Source organism: Ambystoma mexicanum, chromosome 1p, assembly GCF_040938575.1.
Source record: "Ambystoma mexicanum isolate Mex_15411 chromosome 1p, UKY_AmexF1_1, whole genome shotgun sequence".
NCBI classification, from domain to species: domain Eukaryota; kingdom Metazoa; phylum Chordata; class Amphibia; order Caudata; family Ambystomatidae; genus Ambystoma; species Ambystoma mexicanum.
In genome coordinates this window covers 705,983,580-706,004,404 of record NC_090921.1, presented here as the reverse complement: position 1 = coordinate 706,004,404, position 20,825 = coordinate 705,983,580, and the positions used below count along the sequence as shown (strand labels likewise).

Genomic DNA, 20,825 nt, shown 5'->3' with positions numbered 1-20,825 from the left:
AATATGGTAAACCACAACATCCTGATCACCAGTCTCTGTGATACCCTGGGCATCACAGATCAGGCCCTGGTGTGGCTCACCTCCTTTTTCTCTGACCAACTTGGGTCCTTTCTCTCCTCTATTACTCTGTCTGCTTGTGGTGTCCCACAAGGATCTAACATATCCCCCCGATTTATCTACATGGCCCACAGGAGCTCTACCTTTACCTCTAACTTTCAGTGTTATGCCGGGATGATACGCAGCTCTCTTTCAGGCTACCCTCGGCCTCCTCCTCGCTCATTCCTGACTGTCTATCTGCAGATAAGTCTTGGTTTGCTGCTAACGATCCTTGCCTGAATGCCAGTAAGACAGAGATCGTACTCATTGGGACCCCTGCTCCCGCTTTCCCACTCTCACACTGTCCGACCTCCCTCGGCCCTGCACCTCACCTACCAATGAGGCAAAATATCTAGGGGTCATCTGTCTTCCTCCTCTCACATTTCAGACATCTCCAAAAAGTGCCCCCACCTGCCGAGAGGTATTCTGCCTTTTCTCACTTTTCCTCAGAGACTCACCACCTCGCAAGCTATGGTTCTCTCTAGGCTGGACTATTGCAACAGTCTCTTTCTCAATCTTCCTACCTCTACTATCTGTCCTCTACAAATCATCCAGAACAGAACCGCAAGACTTATCCTTGGCCTCCAGCCCAGGGCAAGCATCTCTCTGGCGCTGAAATCCCTCCACTGGCTCGCCATGCTGCAAGGATCAAGTTCAAGACCCTCTGCATAATCCACAAGGCTTTCTGGGGCTGGGGCCTGCACTATCTACAACGCTCTCTTCCTAAATACTCTCTCTAGAGTCCTCCACTCGTCCTCCGCCAACTCTCTGTGGGTGAGCCACTTTCGCAAACAGAGATTTGGGGATAGATCTCCATCTTCTTTAGGTGCCTCCCTCTGGAACAGCCTCCCAGCCTCTCTCCGTCTTGAGCCGGAGCACCTTAAGTTCTGTAAACTCCTCAAAACCTTCCTCTTCTCTTCCTCCTTCTCTCTCCCTCTCACCTGCTAACCTCCGTTCATTTTCTCTCCACCCTTCTTCTCCTCCCTAAATGTGTTCAGTTTTGCTGACTGGTTGCCTGGTTCACCTCCAGAGCCTTACAGGTCCCAGGCTCCCCCGCCAGTCTTTTACACTTGCTTCCGGGCCACTGCACTATGTTCAGCATTAATGCACTTTCAGATCACGCTCCATGAGCGGGGCAACCTCTCTGCACTTAACCCAGGGCCCTGCTGGACTGGCCTCATTTGTTCCCCCCAGCCCTCCCTTTCTCGCACCTCCATCTGTACGCATGCAGGACGTAAATGTACCAGGACTAGTTAGTTTGTCTGTCCTGTCGGTCACAGGTAATTATAACAAATCCAAAATAACTAGTACCATAATAAGGAATACCATAATAAGGAATTCCCAAATAATAAAATCCTTTCATTGTTTTTGGGTGTGGGGGGGGGGGGGGGTTCTGCCCCAAACACCCCCCCCCCCATTTTTTGTTCATAATACTTTTCCCCACCCTCAAAACCACCATCCCCCCTCCAAACCCCTTTTTTATTTTTTTTCTGAATTCCATATTTTGGAATTTATTTTAGGTTCGTTATAATGGTATTAGTTATTTTGGTATTCATAATAATGACTGCATAACGAATTGCCCCACCCACCCTTGTGTCCCTTATCCCTAGTTTGGTCGTTACTGTAACACTTCATGCACTTGCACTGGGTGAAGTGCCCTCATGCCAAGTATGCTAGATTTTCTGTTAATCACTCTGAAACTTCAAGGCCTAAGAGTGATTATTTTATTTCCTTGTTCCTTTTCCGCCTTGAAGCGCTTTGAAGAGATTTGAAAATCACTCCACCTGTGTATAAGCGCTGTATAAACGAAAAATAAAATAAGTAAAAATAAATAAATTAGTGTCATGATGTTCCCTTAAATAGGTTACTTTGCACTCCACTACTAGAGGAAGTGTGATGAGCCGGCACTCCTCACAGCCCACAACTCCCTTTTTCTTTTTTAATCAACAACTGTTTTTCAAAGTGACCTACTTGAGCAGTGCTGTGACCGAGCAGTAATGAACTGCACTTACTCAAAAACATCTTTTGCCATCGGTGCAGCCTGACTGATGGGGCCGAGGGGCGACTCCGAGACGACCTTGGGCGATATGGGGCTATTGGCTTGAGTAAAGCGAGCTCAAAGACATCCCAGGAGTGGATGCATTTTGGGCAGGAAGTGGGTGGGAATGGCTGGCCATAGGGATTAGCATGGCCTTAGGTAGTCAATGAACTGCAAGATCAAATGGGCACAAGTGTCCCACAAAGGCAGATGGGGCAACTCAAAACGCCCACGTTCCTTGCATTTGATGTAATCACTAAAACAATGTCAGAGAATCAGGAAGACTCTGCGACCTGCAGGGACACTGAGATTGCCTGCATTCCAGGGTCTCAGTAAACATCCCGGATTTATTCCACGTGGGGCATTCCATGAATTTCTTGCCTCCAGCTCCCCTGTATGTGTTGAAAAGCTACATTCCAAATCCCCAAATGGGTAGCGTGGGGGGGCTGGCTTCATTATTAGAGGTCCTGGCTCTGTCAAGAACAAGCGTTGCCCCAAGGAAGGAAATGGCAGCCATGTTATTTATTGACCTTGGAAGGTCAAAAGGTGAAGTCGGTCCTGTTTGCATTAGTGCCATTGACCGGAAGGGTTTGCACTGTACACAGGCGGGCGTCTACATCAGGTGTGTTAACAAAGTGAGCTAAGTTAATGCATAATATACTTTATGCACGCACCTCTGCCTACACTCTGTGCTATTTTCTACTGTTATAGTCACTGCATTTAGATTAAGGGTACGAATGGGAGTGCAACTCGAACTATGTTTTAAAGGTGTTTGCAGGGGATGCACTGACAGGGCACACACGAGCATGCAATCTGCACAGTGTCAGTCTCCTAGTGTTGCACGCGCAGTACATCAGAGCACACATGTTAACGCAGGTACCAGTTCATGCTAGGGGGATTTGAAGAGGAGGAGTGAGTGTGCGAAGGAAGCAGGGTTGATCCTATCAAGACAAGGCAGCATACAGTCAGTGTGGCGTCCTCACCTGCGTGACGTCGGACTGTTCTCAGCACAGGCTCCAGTACAGACAGGGTCCAGCCCCAGGGCCGCTCTCACAGCACAGCAGGGTCCGCCGCATCCAGGATGGGTGGCCTACACGACATGTACTCACTGGCCTGGTGCACCGACTCTGTACAGCAAAAGGCTGATGCTGGCCTCCAGCCAGCGTGCGTAGGCTACCAAGTCTGATAGATGGTCCGGACAGTGGACCAATTCAAGTTAACAGGCTCGCTCAAGGCAGGGGGCTCAATCAAACTGCACAGTGCACTGCAGCATTCCCTGATAGACACACACACACCATGACCATCACGAAGATCGGTCGAGACTCGAGGGGGCACGTATGGTGCTTTGTTCATGGCCTGCCACGTGCAGTGCAAATGCGCAGGTGCCGGACCATGCCAGCGCTGCCACACCCATGCCACTCGTGACCGTGATCCGACCGCAACCTTTGCAGCATGGCAGCGCCGCCTGGTCTGCTGCTGCTGTAGCCAGCCTCAGCCTGCAGACAGTCAGGGCCGGTGCTATCCCAGGCAAGGCAGTAAGTATTATACAATTAGTGTGGAGGTGTTAAAGCAGCATTTTGCCTCTATAACTTTTCCACATATAGGCAAGCGCCTAACCTTGCCTAGTGATAGAACCAGCCAGGCCTGGATCAACATACTGCGGGACAGCAGACACTGCCGCTTGTCTGGGGAAGTATGCCTGGAATCCGCCAAACACCTACTAACTACTTGTGATGCCCTCCAGGTCTTGAGGTTGGCAGCTTAAGAGGAGTGGGAATAGTAGAAACAACACCTGCAGAAGTTCTATGGTCTTGGTTTATGAGTGGCAACCAGGAGGCACGGATTCATCACTATTTGGAAGAAAATTGTTTCCGTTTTAGCGGGGTTGATATGAAGCTGCTTTTGTAACGATTTGAACACGTTCAAAAGTTGGTGTGCCGAACTAAAAATGTAAAAAGAAAAAGAAAAAAGAAAAAAAAGTGGGGGGAGGTGCGGGGGAATAGGGGAAGCAGAGTGTTAGCGGACTGTGCGTCTGAATCCATCGACAGACTATGGAAAACGTTGATCCGAAGCAATTAAACCTGCTTGTAAGAATGGCTTTTCCTACGTTTGTGTATTCTAATAAACTGCAAAGTGGTACCGGGTATAACCAGGGGTCTGCAACCTTTGGCTCTCCAGATGTTTTGGACTACAACTCCCATCAGTCCTAGTCAGCATATTCAATGGCAAGAGAACATGGGAGTTGCAGTCCAAAAAATATCTGGAGAGCTGCAGACGGTGTCCGGTGCAATGTTGCGTTAGGGACATGGGCTGTGCTCACTTCTCCATCCAAATAAAAAAAGGTCACAAAAAAACAATTTCTTTTTGCACAGAGGAGTGCTAAAGGTGCCATGTCAACGGAGATTAAGTGCCTGCACCTCGGGTTGGCAGTGTACAGATAAGGAACGTAAGATGGGGGGGGAGGGGTGACAACCTACAACCATCATCTTTAAAGATTCCAATGTCCTTGCCTCCATGGCACAATCTCTATTGCAAGACTGGAGGCTAACTAGTAGCCAAGCGGAAATGCATACTTTCTTGTAAATCGGGGGAAAATATACCTTACTCTGAACACAACCAATCCGTGCATTCGCGGTTATGGACGCCCCTCCACACAAGCAATTCTTCCAGTTTGCAGGTCACTAGCAGAAGAGGAGAAGGGCTGCTATCGATGCTCCCAGTTTACAGATTGCTCCGATAATGTCACATGTGTTCATTGTGCGGAGTGTTGCAATCACGTGGGTGTCATTATTCCCCACTGCGGTACACCTGCTGGTTTCTCAAGAGCAGCTGGGCACCACACCAAGGAGACCATCCGGTTGGCCCCGCAACACCGCCCATGAAAACACTGATGCTATTACGCAAGTTTTTGGCTAGGAGGGTTGATACGAAAAAATAAATAAACGCACACTGCATGACAGGCTGTCAAAGGGCGCTAAATCCTCCCATTACAGTCTTAAAATCTTGCTACGTGTATGCTGAAGTCACTTTTGAAGTGAACAAAGCATTCTGCAATGTGGGACTTGAAGAATCCCGTAGCTAGTGCGGTCAATAAATACAGATCACTGCCAGTCGTTCTCGGACAGCCTACTCGGCAAAATCAATTTATATTCACAGAAGGGAAAAAAAAATAATGAAGGACTCCTTAGCTCGTCACGATCCCCATGTTCAGGCAAATCCGAGAAGCATCTCCGTTCCAGATCAAAGTGACAATGGGCTCTCAAATAGCTAGTACATTTGAGAGGTGGCTGTCAAACCTTCTAGGGCTGCGCCTTTCATATAATTAATCAGATATCTAAATAAGCAGAGGGCTGCTGCCGTAAAGAAATATCCCACAACCTAAGGCCGGAACATTAAAATACACACATGATAGGAATGCTCCTCAATTCAAAACCAATAGGAAATACCGCCCACCAGGTTGGATTGTCTAGCTGGGAAATGGTCGCCATTTTCCCAGTGTCGAAACGGTCAGACAGCCATTTGGAAACGGTCCATATCCAGGAATCCACGCCAGAAAGCTACAAAAGGAGGCAGTAACGACACTACTAAGACAGCTGTGCGTTCAAGCACGTTCGCCAAATAGCACTTCCATGCCAATAGTTATGGCTCCACTGAGCAACATGCAAGAGCCAAAACCTAAAAACGGACCACACGCAGGCGACAATGGCACAGGCTCTTCAGAGCGGTGTTTTATGGATTAAAAGTATGGCCAGTGCCGCGGAATAGGGCACCAATGGAGTTTGCAGGCGTGGGAGAATAATCTGGGGGGCCAGGGCAAGGTAATGCACCCTGCAAACAAGGCTGCGTTGGCCAGCCAATGCAGAAAGACGGAAGGCAGCTTGGCGCATTCACCACGGACATGCCATTCACCGAAACACTTGCCACCCAGTATGGTGCCAGCAGCAGAGGGGCGGAAACCGTTACAGCCATAGGACAGGAAGAGAAGGACAAAGGAGGCCACACCAAGTCAGCGTCAGCCGGCCAGAGGCGCAGGAAAACCCCTGGAAATAGACATGCCTGCAAGGCATGAAAAGTGGAATAAAAGGAGAGAACTGGAGGAAAGAAATCAGTTCTCTAGGTACTCCGAACGGAGCACCAGCTGTCATCTACGTATGCGGGAGACTGCTTTTCTTTCCCAATCCCACCCACCCTAAAGGAAAGAAGAAAGGACTAACAGAGCAACGAACGGGGCCCACAAAGTCATGGGAAGATGTTGGCAGCACGGGCTAGGTAGATGCCACTGGCCCGGTGCCACCGACAGTTATTGTATGTTTTTGGATAAATATATTTACCAAAATGTGTTGAATGATTATACTGTTGCAATAAAAAAATAAAACTGCAGTGTTAGGCAAGATTGTATGTAGTACCCTTGGGTGCACTACAGCAACCCTGACCTCCTGGCAATAGGAACCCAACCTTTGGTACAAGTAGTACACAGGTTGGTAGTGTGGCTGAGCAGCCAGGCTTATGTCAAGAGGAGTCAATGTGAGCTGTAGGGAGTTACACAGTGACAAGTATTCAATTAAACTCTTACACACAAGGTTTCTTGATTAAACAATTAATAATTGGTCAGTTTGAATAAGCCTTCTTCAGAAGGGAGCAATATATAGCAACACACAAATATACTCCAACAATACACAGTTTTCTAAAATCAGTAAATAGCCATTTGCGATGACATACAGGCACTACCTACACCCTCAGGTGACTTTTAATAGTTAGGGTGCTGTTGACATTAACATCACTGTTGCATTTAGAATATCCTTGAGGGAAGTGTTCAAGAAAATAGTTCAGAATAAAACAAGTATTCACACAGTTATCCTTAAGCAGGTAAGTACTTCCAAAATAACCGCCCAATGCAAAGAACCCTTTCCTGGAAGGAAGGCAAAACACATAAGGGAGAGAAGAATCATTCAGGGATCCAGGGCAGCCAAAAGTTAGCAAATGTCAAGGTGAACTCAAGCACTTTTTGCAGGCAAGTAGAAAGTCTTTCACAATGTTCAAAAGGTCTTTGTAGAATAGAAGAAATCAAAGTAGGGCCACAAGCCAATTAGGCTTGTGAGGTAGAGAAGCTACAAGCAACTCTACAAGATCAACCAAGACAAGTCTCCAACAAGGACAAGCAAGGCAGCACAACAAGAGGTAAGTCCTCTCAGACTTTACATTACGTTTAGGTTGAAGAAAAGTTCAGCAGGTGGCTTTGGTTCCTGTACAGCTCTGCAGATCCTGGTGTTCCTGGGCCTCAGTCAGACAAGGGACAAGGAGGAGGACATCTGGGGACTCCTTAACTGTAATGGGACGGTCACCGACCGCAATCAGCAATCTTCAAACAAGTGGCACTTCAGTGTTTCAGCTCCTTGCGTCTACCGCAAATAGCACCATTGCGGTTCCCAGCCCTCGAGATGGACTTTCCTTGCATCTGGGGTCCTGCACTCTTGAGGGGGGCTCAAGCAGTCCTGCTTCCCGGTAGTCCAGAGGATCTTCCTGGAGCTCTTGGCCAGCTTAAGGGCAACCCACACGATCTGGTGTTCCTCACCCTGGCTATTCGGTTCCAGCAGCAACTGCAGTGGAATTTCAACCAGCTCCTAGAGGATGGTCAGGTGGCTTACTTTGGAGTCGATTGGTCCAACCAACTCAAGGGAGAAGTTGTCCTTGCAGGGGCTTCTCGGTCGATGCAAATTTGGAGTTCAGCACAGCAACAGGGCTTTACCGGGCAAACCAACGGTCCAGGAGTTGCAGCAGGCGTCCTCTTCAGTTCTTCGGATTCCTTCGTCCAGTGGTCGACTGCCTTCCAACCAAAAAAGCGTTGCCTTTTATGCAGGTTTCTCCCATTCATTCCAGACTAGCTGTCAGTCACCCAGCAGGGTGGCTGTCCTTGTCGGACAGCCAGCCGCCCAATCACCTAGAGTGCATTCCTGTCTACTAGGAGACTAAGCACAGGGAATTTCGGCACCTCCCTTGCTTCCTGCCGCCGCCAGACACTCTGGAGCCAGAGGTGGGCTTCACTCGTGAATCCCGCCAAAGACAAAATGAACGAAGCGACCAAACCTGGTTTGGCGCACAGAATAAAACTCAAGAAGGACCTTTCCACAAAGAAATGGGGAAAAAAAGAAGACCAGAGCCATTGTTGCACCCATGGGTGCTTTACCATGGCTGCAAACTTTCTTGAGAAAGCAAACCGCATACAGCCCATAGAAGGAATGTCAGTGATGTGGAGGAGCAGAAATTCGACATTGGACGAAGTAGTTGGCAGGGGGAAGAGCGGGGTCTCGTGAAACAAGCCACTTCCAGTCCCCCAAATGTTGGGTGTGGAAGTGAAGAGAAACATTCCACGAACTGCGAAGTGGGAAATACAGCAACATAAAGTACATATGAAACAGAATTTAAAAAGTAAAAGTAAGTTTGTAGAGACGGACGGCTAGTGAGAAGTAAACGGGGAGACCCCTCCATGAGGAATAATTGTTTGTTCCTTACACCGATGCAGAGCAGGATGCAGTAAATAAGATAGTGTGCCAGTCACGTGTGCCTATGGTTTTTGCCAGAAGGGTCATGTGTGGGCTGTTGCTGCTATGACGGGCGGCTGCATGGTTAACCTAATCACATTTCCACTGCAAGGCAGTGAACACCAATGAAAACATTATCTAGGCCCTGAAGAGAAGCCAATGCCTCACGGAACTGCTAGCGCACAACGTGATGCAGAGAATGTTGTTTTCGCAAGCCACAGAGGGGACATGAATCGCCTTTTTATTCTTTTTTTCCTTTTTAAAAGAATGTCCCTCTCCCTCATGAACTCCTAAACAAGCATCTGCAAAACCTATTTGCCACTTTTCGACTAGGCTGGGATGCTAAATTCTTACTGGAGGACCGACTGCAAGGCAGCAGCTGCAGGGGAAGATAGGTGCGAGAGACAGTATACAACAAAGCAATGATCGTTGGTGCCCGAGGATCAGATACTTCAGAAAGGAAAGAGAAACAGATGGCAGCGGGAAAGTGATGGGATGGAGGGAAGTTGTATACTTGGGAAAGGATGGAATATTGTAAGTTTTGCATTATATAAAGCGCTATACAGTAGAAAAACACAAGTGTATACAGTTGATCAGGGTGTCCCGAGGGACGAAAAATATGTGACTTGCATTGTAATAAAAATGCTTTACTCCGATCGAGTTTTTGATTGTAGCATAACGTTGTGACCGAATACATTTAAGTGATCCCAATTACACAGGACAAAAACAAAACATTGTGTATATATTTTCTGATGAGATAGGCACAAATCAATGCACATACAGGGGACACAAACAAAAAAAACGATATTGCAAAACAAAATTCTACAGAGCAAAGGGGTCCCATTGTCCATGTTGGGAGCCTGGAATTCTTGTAGTAGTAGCCGATGTCAACATCTTCAAGATGACAGTGTTGACATTTTGCACTGTAAGGGGAATTTTATACAGAGGTGGCCATATCTGGCAGTAGAACGGTACAAAATGGGCACATATTCTAAGCAAATGTTTTATTTATTTTTTTAGGTTGAATACAAGTTCCTTTATTCAAGTATCAGTGTTATATTGCATGTAATTTTCCCTCCATGTGTACACCCCCAAACTTTTTGCTGCTGTTACCCACCATTGACTGACTTTGCCAGAAAACCACAGCCCTGCTGCACTGCTCTGGGCTTTCGCTCACTTTTGTGCAATATGTAACAAGTGTGGAATGTAGCTTACCATACAGCTCACTTGGGTCTATAATTTTCCAAAGGCCCTACATACTCTGCAGACTTTTTATGAACTGTGCAGATGTGTCATGGACAGAACTGGTGGCAGCTATCTTTTCGCGTTGTTTTTAACCCTTTCCTCCCATGTTAATCGCGTTTGTCACAAATAGGTGGCCTGGCTCCAAAATAGCCAAGCCACGAGGTTCTTTGTCCTTTCCTTTGACCATCTTGCCCCTTCACCTTCCCCAGGTCGAGTCGACCAGCTCAGTCCTTATTTGGTCATGCACTTTCCCGCGAAACCCAATGCTTTAGTGGGCTTCTGCGTGCCTGGTGTGTGTGCCTCCAGGATGTGGGCTGGAACGTCTGTGTCCAATACACATCCTGGGTGCCAGAGAGTTTGGAGTGCCATGAATGACTGGGACCACCATTTTCTGAAGAGGCCCTCGAAACTTGGTACACTGCTAGCTCTGTGTCCCCGGCACCCTCACACCGAATTTCGTACAGTTGGCATTCCCAGGTCTGAAATGACACGAGTGCGACAGGACCAGAGTAAACGCAGTTACCATGTAGCCCTGCCACGGCAACATCTTTTGCAAGTACGCTGCATTTGTGACCCTCGTGTCCCTGAAGACTGCGGCAGTGAAACTGGGTCAATTTATCTACCCGGAGCGGAGAAATCTCCACTGTCCAGTTTGGGAATCATCGCTGCATCTCACGAACTGAAAGCCGCAGAGATGTCATTTTTGCTGCATTCGAACCTGCAACCCGGTGGACTGAACGGGCAAAGTTTGGGTACAAGTGCGCCTGGGACCGGTGAGTACTTACAACACTGACCGGTGACCCCTGGCACTAAGGGCCACTTTTACACACGAGTGGCCCCCTCTCCTTTCTACTGCTAGTGGAACTAGCTACTCCCATCCCACACTCTGGAACTGCCTCTGCCTTCAAGTGGAGGTCCACCCTGAATAGTGGGAACTTGTTCTTCATCGCCTCATCAACCGTCCCGAGCTACTAGAGACCCCTGAAGAGATCCTATTTTGCCCATTGGAACAACCGCGTGCGCTTGCATTGCATGTACTATAGAGCACAAGGCTCCTCTCTTCTTAGGGCTTGGACTGGCTCTTAGTTAGGTGTGTTGTCGATGTCGGGGGGGGGGGCATAAAGACCATCTGCACTGCCCGTTTCCTTCCCATCTAGGTTGTCGACATATTTTGTGCATTTAACCCCAATGGTCTTTTATATACATTGTGTTGATTGTGTTGGTTTACCTCGTGTAACTGCGATTATTTTGCTATGGTCTATGTTACAAAGGCCTTGTAATAAATGTGTCTATTTTTTATATAACCTGTCTGGGCGTATTTTGAAAGGGTCCTTGCTTTGTGTGCTCATTGAGGTCCTTCAGTCACCCTCACCCCTCCCGAAACCTAGTCTTCACCGCCTGCCTTAGCTACCCCGATTGGTCTGGCTTGTCCAGAGGTTACCCTGTTCCAAGAAACTAGGCTGGCATTCTGAACCTCTTTCCTCTAGGTCAGAGGTCAGAAATCCATCTTAACACAGTATAGGAACAGAGCAGGACAGGAGCTCGAGTAGATCCCACTGGCTCCCACCACCCAGGGTGCATGAAGGTCAAAGTTACAAGAAGAGAAAACACGGAGAGTAGAATAGATGTCAATTGGGAGAGAGTTCCAGTATTATGGGGCGAGAAGGGTAAAAACAGAAGCACAAGTGGTCACAAGGAGGTTCAGGGGGAAGGAGATGGCATGTAAGGAAGCATCGAGAGGAGCAAGGCCACAATAGCACTCAGGGAAAATACAAATAAAGTGAACATGGAGACGTGAGTCATAGGCAAGTAGAGAAAAAGAAATAAGTGAAAGAAATTGAGGTGTGACGGTGTAACAAAAAATAATCAAATTAACTAGCGGAGCAAGGTGTGATGTTGGAAGGCCATCTAACAGGGCAGAACAGTAATCAAGACTAGGGAGGATACACGAGAAGAAAGTTGGTTGCCTGAAACAAAAGAAAAAGGACGAACCTTATGGATGTTAAAAAGGTGGTATTGGCAGGTTAGAGCACTGGAAGAAATATGGGAGAAAGTTAAGGCATAGTTGAAGGTAATCCTCCAGAACACGAGCTTGTGGGGGCATGAAAAAGAGGGAGGAAAGAAGAAACGGAGAAAGAAAAGGACCTCGGTTTTGGAAGGATTAGGTTAGAGAAACTAGCAGACATCCAGGATTGAACTGCCACGAGACAGGAGAAGAGGGATTCAGAGAAGATGGCGAAAGGAAAAGTCTTAGTATTTGACAAATCAACTTCCAGGGCACCAGTGGCCCAGGGATGAAACGCTGCTTCAAAACCATCAATAAGCCCTACACCTCGAGGGCACCAGAAGGAATCTGAACAGACTAAACGATCAAATTATACACCTTTTACAATTTTGGTAACGTGGACAGAACGGCAGGCTCATCTCCGAAAGGTTGTGGCTCATTGGTTAGAACAGTCAAAATACAATTATTACCCAATGATAAAAAGGGACTGTCCAATCAAGGTTATATAAACATATGTTATATATATAGCGCCTTATATACCATTAGTATGGTCTGAAGGCGCTGGTAGGTTGAACGGCCTTGGGAACTGAAGTTCAGGTCAGTAGAGAGAGTAGGGAGCGTCAACGGCGCGTGTGCGCACCGGGTATGTGTGCAGCTGATGCGGTATTCGTGAAATAGCTGCTTCTTAGCGGTAGGTGTGGTGGTTGAGATCAGGGGTATGTGTTCGTTCTGGCAGGATTTATCCGACCGACTGTGGCTGCGTTAGGCCTGAGGAGACCGCCTGTCTGGGGTGTGTGTAACCAGCAGTGATTACTTAGAATGTTGGAGAATGAGCGGGAGATGTTAGTATGAGAACAGTTATACCGAATGGTGTCATAGTATCTCTGTGTTCTAGTTGAGTGTTGGTGTACAGAAGAGAGTAAGCGTGGGGTGCGATATGATGTGTTACATGCTCTTTCAAACGTTCCCTGCATTCCAGACCATATTATGTACGTTGTGCGGTTCTATCAAAGAAATGCAACTTTCTCAGAGAGGCTATTGGGACAACTTCTAAATACACACATATGCTATTGGGTACACTTCTAGATGCAACTTTTCTCAGAGAGGGTATTGGGCACAACTTCTAAATACACATGCCATTGGGTACACTTCTAGATGCAACTTTTTACGGAGAGGCTATTGGGCACAACTTCTAAATGCAGCTTTTTTCAGAGAGGCTATTGGGCACAACTTCTAAATACACATTTGCTATTGGGTACACTTCTAGATGCAACTTTTACACACACACACAATCACAATAGACAGTTCTAGCAACCCTGCAAAATACAACCCACCCTGCAAATGAATGCAGACTGTTCCAAAAAAAAAAAAAAAAGGGAAAAGGGATGCACTCTGGATAATGACAGGAGGGTAGTCGGTATAGTAAATAAACAGTTCTAGGATACTTGGTTTAAGCACAGAGGGAGCAATGGGTCGTCAAGTGTCACTAGGGCGCTTCGTAGAAGGCCCAGGGGACAGAACCACAATGTACCTGGTGCATTGGTTCTTTGTGCTCGACAGGGTCGAATAAGTTTCAGGGAACTTTGCAGCTTCTGCAACAGAGTTCCAGACGGGAGACAGCTGCGGTATCAGGCGGCAGGCAGTTCGGCGAGGCAAGCTGAATGGACGGCTGCGGGCTGGCCTACCGAGCAGCTCAGGAATCTGTCTTGGTGCTGGTTGGCATTTCCGAAGCACTGTCGGGGTGTCTCAGACGGCTTTAGTGACTGCAGTTTAAGTCAGGGGCGCAGACGGTTGCAGTCCAAGAAGCTTGAAAATGTCCTTTAAGGTAGACGTCAGTAGGTGCTTTCCAATGCACTCTTCCTAGCTTCTTCACTGGGCTTGTGTAGTCCTTTAAAGGCAGACAGCCCCAAAGCTGAGAAAAGTGTTGCGGGTAGCTGCCTTGTCCATGGTTTGGTTCAGAGAATCTCTGGCACTTCCCACCTAGGAAGCTTGCCACAGAGCCTAGCAGGCCACGCTCTATGCTGGCTGCATACCGGTTTTGGAGCTACTGAGGGTCCTCTGGATTTGGTATCTCCCTCTGTTCGCTGGGAGAGGTTTAGAGGAGGGATCTTGCTTCCCTCTTTGGAGGGCCTGACCTTCCTTCACGGGTGAAAGATGCAAGGCAGAGTACCTTCCGCCAGGGTCCAATGATGATTTCTTGCTAAAGTCTTCACATCTGCCCAAAAGAGGGGCTCAACCCTCTAAGTCAAATGGACCACAGGGATTGGTCTAGGCTAAGCCTTCCTTAATTAACCAATCCTGGGTACCCACCAACAATCTCCTGTATGCATGAGGTCATACCCAGAGTGCTTTACAACAGAAAAGGTAAAGGGGTGAAAGCGTGTAATACCAAGTCCCACTCATCTTCCCGTCTGCTGTGGATGAAAGGGTCTCTGGTCAATGGATCACTCTGTGGTTCCCGATTAAAGCAGCAGGTCACCCTTGAAGCTGTGGCAACCAGAATTTCTGGCACCGTCAATCCACATACTCGTACCTTCTGAATGGGATCTCCCTGAGGGGATGTCTTCTGTAGTGCACGCAGTTCCGGGCATGACATTTCCCTGTCAAACCGATACTATGGGCAGGAGCTGGCTTCAAGTTGACAATGTATATAGAGGTGTTGAGATTTTCGGTTTCCTTTGTTAGCCTCTGCAGCCAGGCCCTATGTGGGCTGCCACCAGCTACAGAACTAAAAAGGACAGGACAGATCCATGGAGCCATTGTTAATTAGGCTGGCAATGGCAGGGTGAAAGTTTGGCCCTCCCCCTTCTGGGATGACATGGTGTACTCCATATGACAGGGGGGACTGCACCTGTAGGCTGCGTCCACAGGTCTATGTGTAGGTTGTGCGCCAACCTTAGGAAAAAAGTGTGGATTAGCCCCACACGTCCTCTGGGAGGATGATCTACCATCATTCAATTTCATATAAAATTTCAAAAAAGCACAGGTGAGTGCACACCCACCGCGTTGATGGTCTAATTCCTCAGTCAACTGCAAAAATGAAAGATTCAAGGATTTGATGAGTGACGAGCGGAATTGCGAAGAGACTACAATAAAAAAAAATAGATAAATGTCAATAATCGAACCTCGGCGAACAACATAGAAAAAGGTGACGGGGAGGGAAGTTTCCAGCCCAGGAAGGTAGGAGTGGAACTTATATAGTACAGAACCAGATAAACCAAGAGAAGAGAGGGCAGAGAGTAGGCTGGGATGGTCAACAGTGCCAAAAGTGGCAGAAGGTTCAAGGACAAAATTTTATTTTGACACGCAGCGAGAATAGAGTTGGTGATGGGAAGGACAGCAGTTTCTGTAGAATGTGTAGGACGAAAACCATACTGAATAGAAGGCAGAAGAGAGCAGATCTGAGAATAGACTATTCTTTCCAGAAAAGGGGATAGAAAGACTGACCAGAAGTTAAGAGGGAGAAAGGATCCAAGGAGGGTTTCTTAAACAGTCAATCGTTATTGCCATCTTAAAGGCGTTGGGAAAGCGAGGTAAAAGATAGAATAAGGGCCACAGGGTAAGGGGTATTGCCTTTACAAATGCACACCAATTTCCCTAAAGTTGTTTCAAGTGCACCACACTCAGAATGCGTCATTAATTCACCCAATACCTCGACAAAAGGTATAGCACACTTCGCTGAAAAACATTAAATTGTTCTAATTGCTCTTGAAATGGACACAAAACGCTAAAATAGTAGCAAAATACTTAAAGTCTAGCATGAAATAAAAGCAAACCGTGGCAACTTAAGCGCGAACGCCTGGATGTGTTCAGTATAAAATATTGTTATTATAACATAAATGTTATTCTATTCCATATGTACATTGATTCAGTACATATCCTTTGATATCTGTATTGTAATGTATTTTAAATTGACTTTACATAACTGTCCCGGTTTAACGTTTACAAAATCGGGTCATACCTGGCAGATGTTACATACACACAGTAACAGTGGGGTGGTGTGAGCTCGAGAAGAGAGCTGGCGAGTTCTCTCTTCTTGAACACACACTTGGGAGCCCCAGTACGCCTTACAAAACATAACGCCACCCCTCAGCACCATACACAGGCACACATACACTGGCCTGGCCCTTCACCGTTGCTGGGGGAGGTGGGTGGGGAAGAGGATGAGGGTCTGCAAGTACCATCAAATTGCCACCACACCAGAGATGCCCTTCCTCCCGAAGCGGCCCAGAGATGGCAGGCCGTCTAGCTTTGCTCCAGGCACTGCAAGCGACCTGTGGGATTGTGTGCAACGACTGACCTCTTGCCAAGTTGTAAAAGAGTAACAAAAACGCAAAACAGTTTCCACGCTCATTAAATTACAACTAGATCCTCACTGGCTGGGCCGGAAAAGGTTTGGGGGGGGGGGGGAGGGGGGAGTCGTCACGCTTTGATCCCCTGGCTGCATTCGAACCGGTGTACTGCCTGCAGGCAACATGATGCCAGGGTGCATTCAGCACTCGATTCACTGAGCTATCTCGCTGGTTGAATGAGTCTTGTCCCTCTTGACAGGAATGAGTCAACTTCTGAGCGAGGTGGAGAAGTTATATGCATAGTACAGCAGGAGTTCGACACAGCGACATAAAACCCTTCACTTGCCCAAAAGAGTGGTGTTTAAAAGGATGCCTGGTGCGATAAGAGAAGGACCCAGGCTTTTGCTAAAAAAAAATTATATACAAAAAATAAAGACAGCAAAAAATGAAATGGTCACAACACGCGACTGAAGGAGAGCAAACGGGAACAATGGTCAGCGAAAGGGAGCGGTGGAAGACGGAGCGAGCGAGGGTGCACTCCCTTGTGCACCCTCTACTTAAGAAACCCTCAGCCGATCCGGTCTTGCCCGGCTAACTATCACCCAATCACCATCACTCCTTTCCTGGGCAAACTCCTGGAAAATCTGGCCATCTCCCAGCTCATTCTTCACACTGAATCTGTTGGTTGTCTCCATGATCATTAGTCTGGCTTCAGAGCTGCCAGATGCACGGAAACTCCTCTCCTGAACATCTGTGAAGACCTGCTCTCCAACCTTGATTCCAACACCCCCTGTATCCTCATCTTACTTGATCGCTCTTCTGCCTTTGACACAGTCAACCATGCCATCCTGCTCAACCGTCTGTGATAACGTGCATCACCGGTCAGGCCCTAGCATGGCTGAACTCTTTTCTCTGATTGAGCCTCCCAAGTTCAACTTGGGTCCTTCCTCTCCTCTATCTCCATCTCCGGTGTTCCCCAGGGGTCTAATCTCTCTCCCTGGCTGTTCAACCAATACCCGACAGTCCTTGCCCACAGCATTGCTGCACTCTGTCCCAACTTCCAGTGCTATGCGGATGACAATCAGCTCATTGTCAGGCTACATTCACCCGCCTCTTCTCCCCCTCGTCTCGGACTGTCATCCAGGAGTGGTGTGCCACCAATGATCTCTGCCTTAATGCCACCAAGTCTGAGATTCTCCTCATAGGCACACCCGCTCCCTCCTTTCCTGTCACACTCTGGCTGGTGTCTCTTGGCCCTCTTCCTGCTTCCACATGCGAGGCTAAAAACCTCTGGCTCATTTTCGACTCCAGGCTCTCCTCTCCTCACACCTCTGAGGTGTTTAAGAAGTCACACTACCAGATGCACCTCCTCAGAGGTAGTCTTCCCTTCCTTCCCCCAGAATTTCACTGTCTCCAGAGCTCTGGTTCTCTCTAGGCTGGACTATCCAACAGCCTCTTTCTAAATCTGTCTGCTTCTACTCTCCGCCCTCTGCAACTCATCCAGAACAGGACTGAGTGACTTGTCCTTGGCCCCAAGCCCAGGGATTGTATCTCTCCAGGACTGAAATCTCTCCACTGACTCCCAGTGGTTGCGAGGATCAAGTTCAAAACCCTCTGGGGCCTCAATACCTTAAACTCTCTCTTCCTAAATATCTTCCTCCTCAAGCTCTCCGCTCATCCGCCTCCAACTCCCTCATGGTTAGTCGCTTCTCCAAGCAACGAGTAGGTGGTAGATCTCTCTTAGGCTGGGGCCTCCCTCTGAACAGCCTCCCTGAAACTTGAGAATCATCTCCGGTTCCGAAAGCACCTCAAAACCTCTCGCTCTTTGCTTCTGCTTTCTCTCCTCCTCTCCCCTCCTGATTTTCCAGGTGAAACTAGGAACTGCACTGGTTACCTGGCCATCCTCTGATCTCCGGCCTAGGTCCATCCCCCCCCCCAGTTGCACACCTGCACTGCATTCCTGGCAACCCCAGCACTTAGGGACTGTTTTCTGTATCCATACAGTCCCACTACCAGCACCTGCTCCTGATGTCTGCACTTACCACCAGCTGGCCATACTTTTACTTATTCTATTTATCCCATGTACTGCACAGTCCCTCCCCCATGCCCCTAGCACTTTCCCCCCTTCACATGCACTTGTGCAATCTCAATGTCACCTGGCCTAGTAGAATCGATGTCTCGTCTTCCCTCTGTTCCCCCTTCTTTTCCTCGACGCGCCTTTAAACACTTGTGTATAGGCGCAGTATAATGCCATATCATATCAATGGACTGGGACAAAAAAGGCGAAATTCAGAAGGAGTGATTAAGAACGAACGGCTGCAAACTGCATGTGGAACTGCGAACGTAACGTGTGAGTAAGGTGGGGAGTGCAAGTTGCGACGAGTAGGATCATGACAGACAGAGGTTTGGGAGTAAGTTATGATGAAGAAGTGGTGACCCAGGAGGCATTGGAGATCTTCTAAGGGGAATACGTGCACCTTTACAACACGATTAATAAAGTTGATCTAAAGTAGGCATGCACATTAAATAAACAAAGACACAAGCCCAAAACAAACCCGTTGCTGTCAAGCCAGTGACACGATGAATAACAGACTGCCGAGGCCGCTTAGACAACCTCAGACACACTACACCGCCTCTAGCAACATGGTTCTCTTGCACCCTCAAATGTGATGCAATAAACAATGTTGTGCCACAAAATCCACTTTTTGCCGGAAAATGTTCAATTTCATGCCGCAGAATAGAATAGACACGTCACCGGAGGATTCTATGCATTTTGGATAGTTCTAGTCTTCCAATGAACATGGGGGAGCAAATAACCTTGTATTAAGACTTCTTGCTTAACATGCATATAATATAATGGTTTATAGGTCTTTCAAGTTGGTTTTAAGAACGTGTATTTTTCAATGAACCTCCTTAAAACAGTATTCTTGAAATCCACAATATGCAGTCTAGTTTTTAAGTTGCAGACTCGTCTCAAATCCTGTCAAGTATACGATGCTGGTCAAACCTACGTGACTTCTCCGCTGGGTGTTTTACATGTGAACTACATACGCTCTGTGTTTGCAGCAAACAGACAGTGGCTCTGCAGTGACCTCAGCCCAGGGCGCCAATAGGTTCTACAAGAGCCTGTCAAAGCTGCCACCTGTGGGAGCAGATCGTTTAAACCAGCATTAACAGATAGAAACAATGCGGTCCACGTCACTGTTACCCCATGACACCACATCACTGTTGCCCCATGACAAAGCGAAAGACTGGACTGTTTGGCTCAGCATTTCGATGTCTCACATCAGCATCACTTTATTGGGGGGAGGGGTGAAAGACCTAAAGGTAGGCAGAATACACAGCCTCCTAGTCTCAGAGGGGGAGGGGGCGGAGCACACTGCACAATGGGTTAGTGCACCTACTGTGGCTAGTTGTGTAACCTGCTGGTAACACACCCAGCTCCTGGTGAGCTGCTGGCATAGATTTGTATGCTATGCTTGGACGTGTAGTCATCTCACACCACCTCAAGAAAGTGCCCCGTTTGATCCCTTGTCCAAGTAACCCAACATTAGCCCGTGGGTTTCACTTTTCCCCCCAGGTCACTTGGGAGAATGGACACATCTTATGTATGAGGTTACAAAGAACAGATTGCAAGTAGGCGCTTCGAGGGGCTCCGGGGGTGGTCGCACACTCGCAACCCACTGTCTCGGGAATGGAGGACAATTTTGGAGGCAGCAACACCTGCAAACAACCACGCAAACATTTAAACTTCCACCACCTAATTCAAACACGAAATTCTGTGAAAAAAATATATATGACCATTCCCCCCACCGAAACAAACGGATGCAAACACCAGCAAACTCTTGAAAGAAAGAACGTCACCTCCAGCATCCATGCTCGAGTTTAAATTTCTGTTGATCCTCCCACACCGCCTCTGCGGGCATCTCGCTCACAGTCGCCCAAGGCTCTTGGCAGCAGGGAAACTGTATGCTCCGGCTATGCAAATCACAGGCAATACACAATGTTTTCTTGGCATTTACCATGCGTTTATCTGCGAGCACGGAGGCGTGGAGTGGCCCCAAGTGCACCGAATGGGCCCGCTATGCGCTAACATTACACACCGCTACTTCCCGAGACTACATACCACGGACCTGGAGTCTCCTGTCTCAGAAGGAGGGGGCGGGGAGCTCCGCGGCGCTAGAGGATACACGCCAACCATCCACAGTAGAACACAACCACCTGGGCCAGGGGTCACTATGTGGTACTCACCTCACTCCCTCCTCTAGTTGGAGTTCAAGGAAAGTCGCGAGTTCCACCCCAGGAAGTACTTAATCCTCCGGTGCCGCCCTCGCTGCTTTCTAAGGCGGGGCCGGATCGCCTGAGGAAGGATGTATTCTCCGCCCTCGCCCGTGACTCACGGCCATGTTATTCCTGGACCGCAAGCCGGGCCTACCTCGCAACTCGACCGCAAACGGCTAAAGTATATGGGGCATTGCCAATTTTAAGTAGAATTCATTACCAGTGCCCGGCCTACTGTAGCCGGTGCCAGCCCATCAGTGCCACTCCCTGCGAACTGCGTGCTTTCCATTTACAACTGCTCCACAGGGCTAGGCCCACAGAGTGAAAAG

At 48.1% G+C, this 20,825-nt stretch overlaps 1 protein-coding gene across 4 annotated transcripts in view; it reads right to left on the bottom strand.

The window, feature by feature from the left end:
- PKLR (pyruvate kinase L/R) overlaps positions 1–20,604 on the bottom strand; it is a 183,506-nt gene extending 162,902 nt beyond the window's left edge. The window contains exon 1 of one of the 4 annotated variants that reach the window (XM_069650066.1): positions 20,467–20,604. Coding sequence is in view for 1 of the 4 variants with exons in the window: in XM_069650063.1 (XP_069506164.1) it covers positions 20,080–20,092 (13 nt within the window). In the remaining 3 variants the exon portion in view is untranslated. Of the gene's footprint in view, positions 1–20,079 lie in introns of all 4 variants that reach the window. The other 3 variants (XM_069650072.1, XM_069650077.1, XM_069650063.1) reach the window with 3 other exon arrangements.
- Between the last annotated feature and the right edge of the window lie 221 nt (positions 20,605–20,825).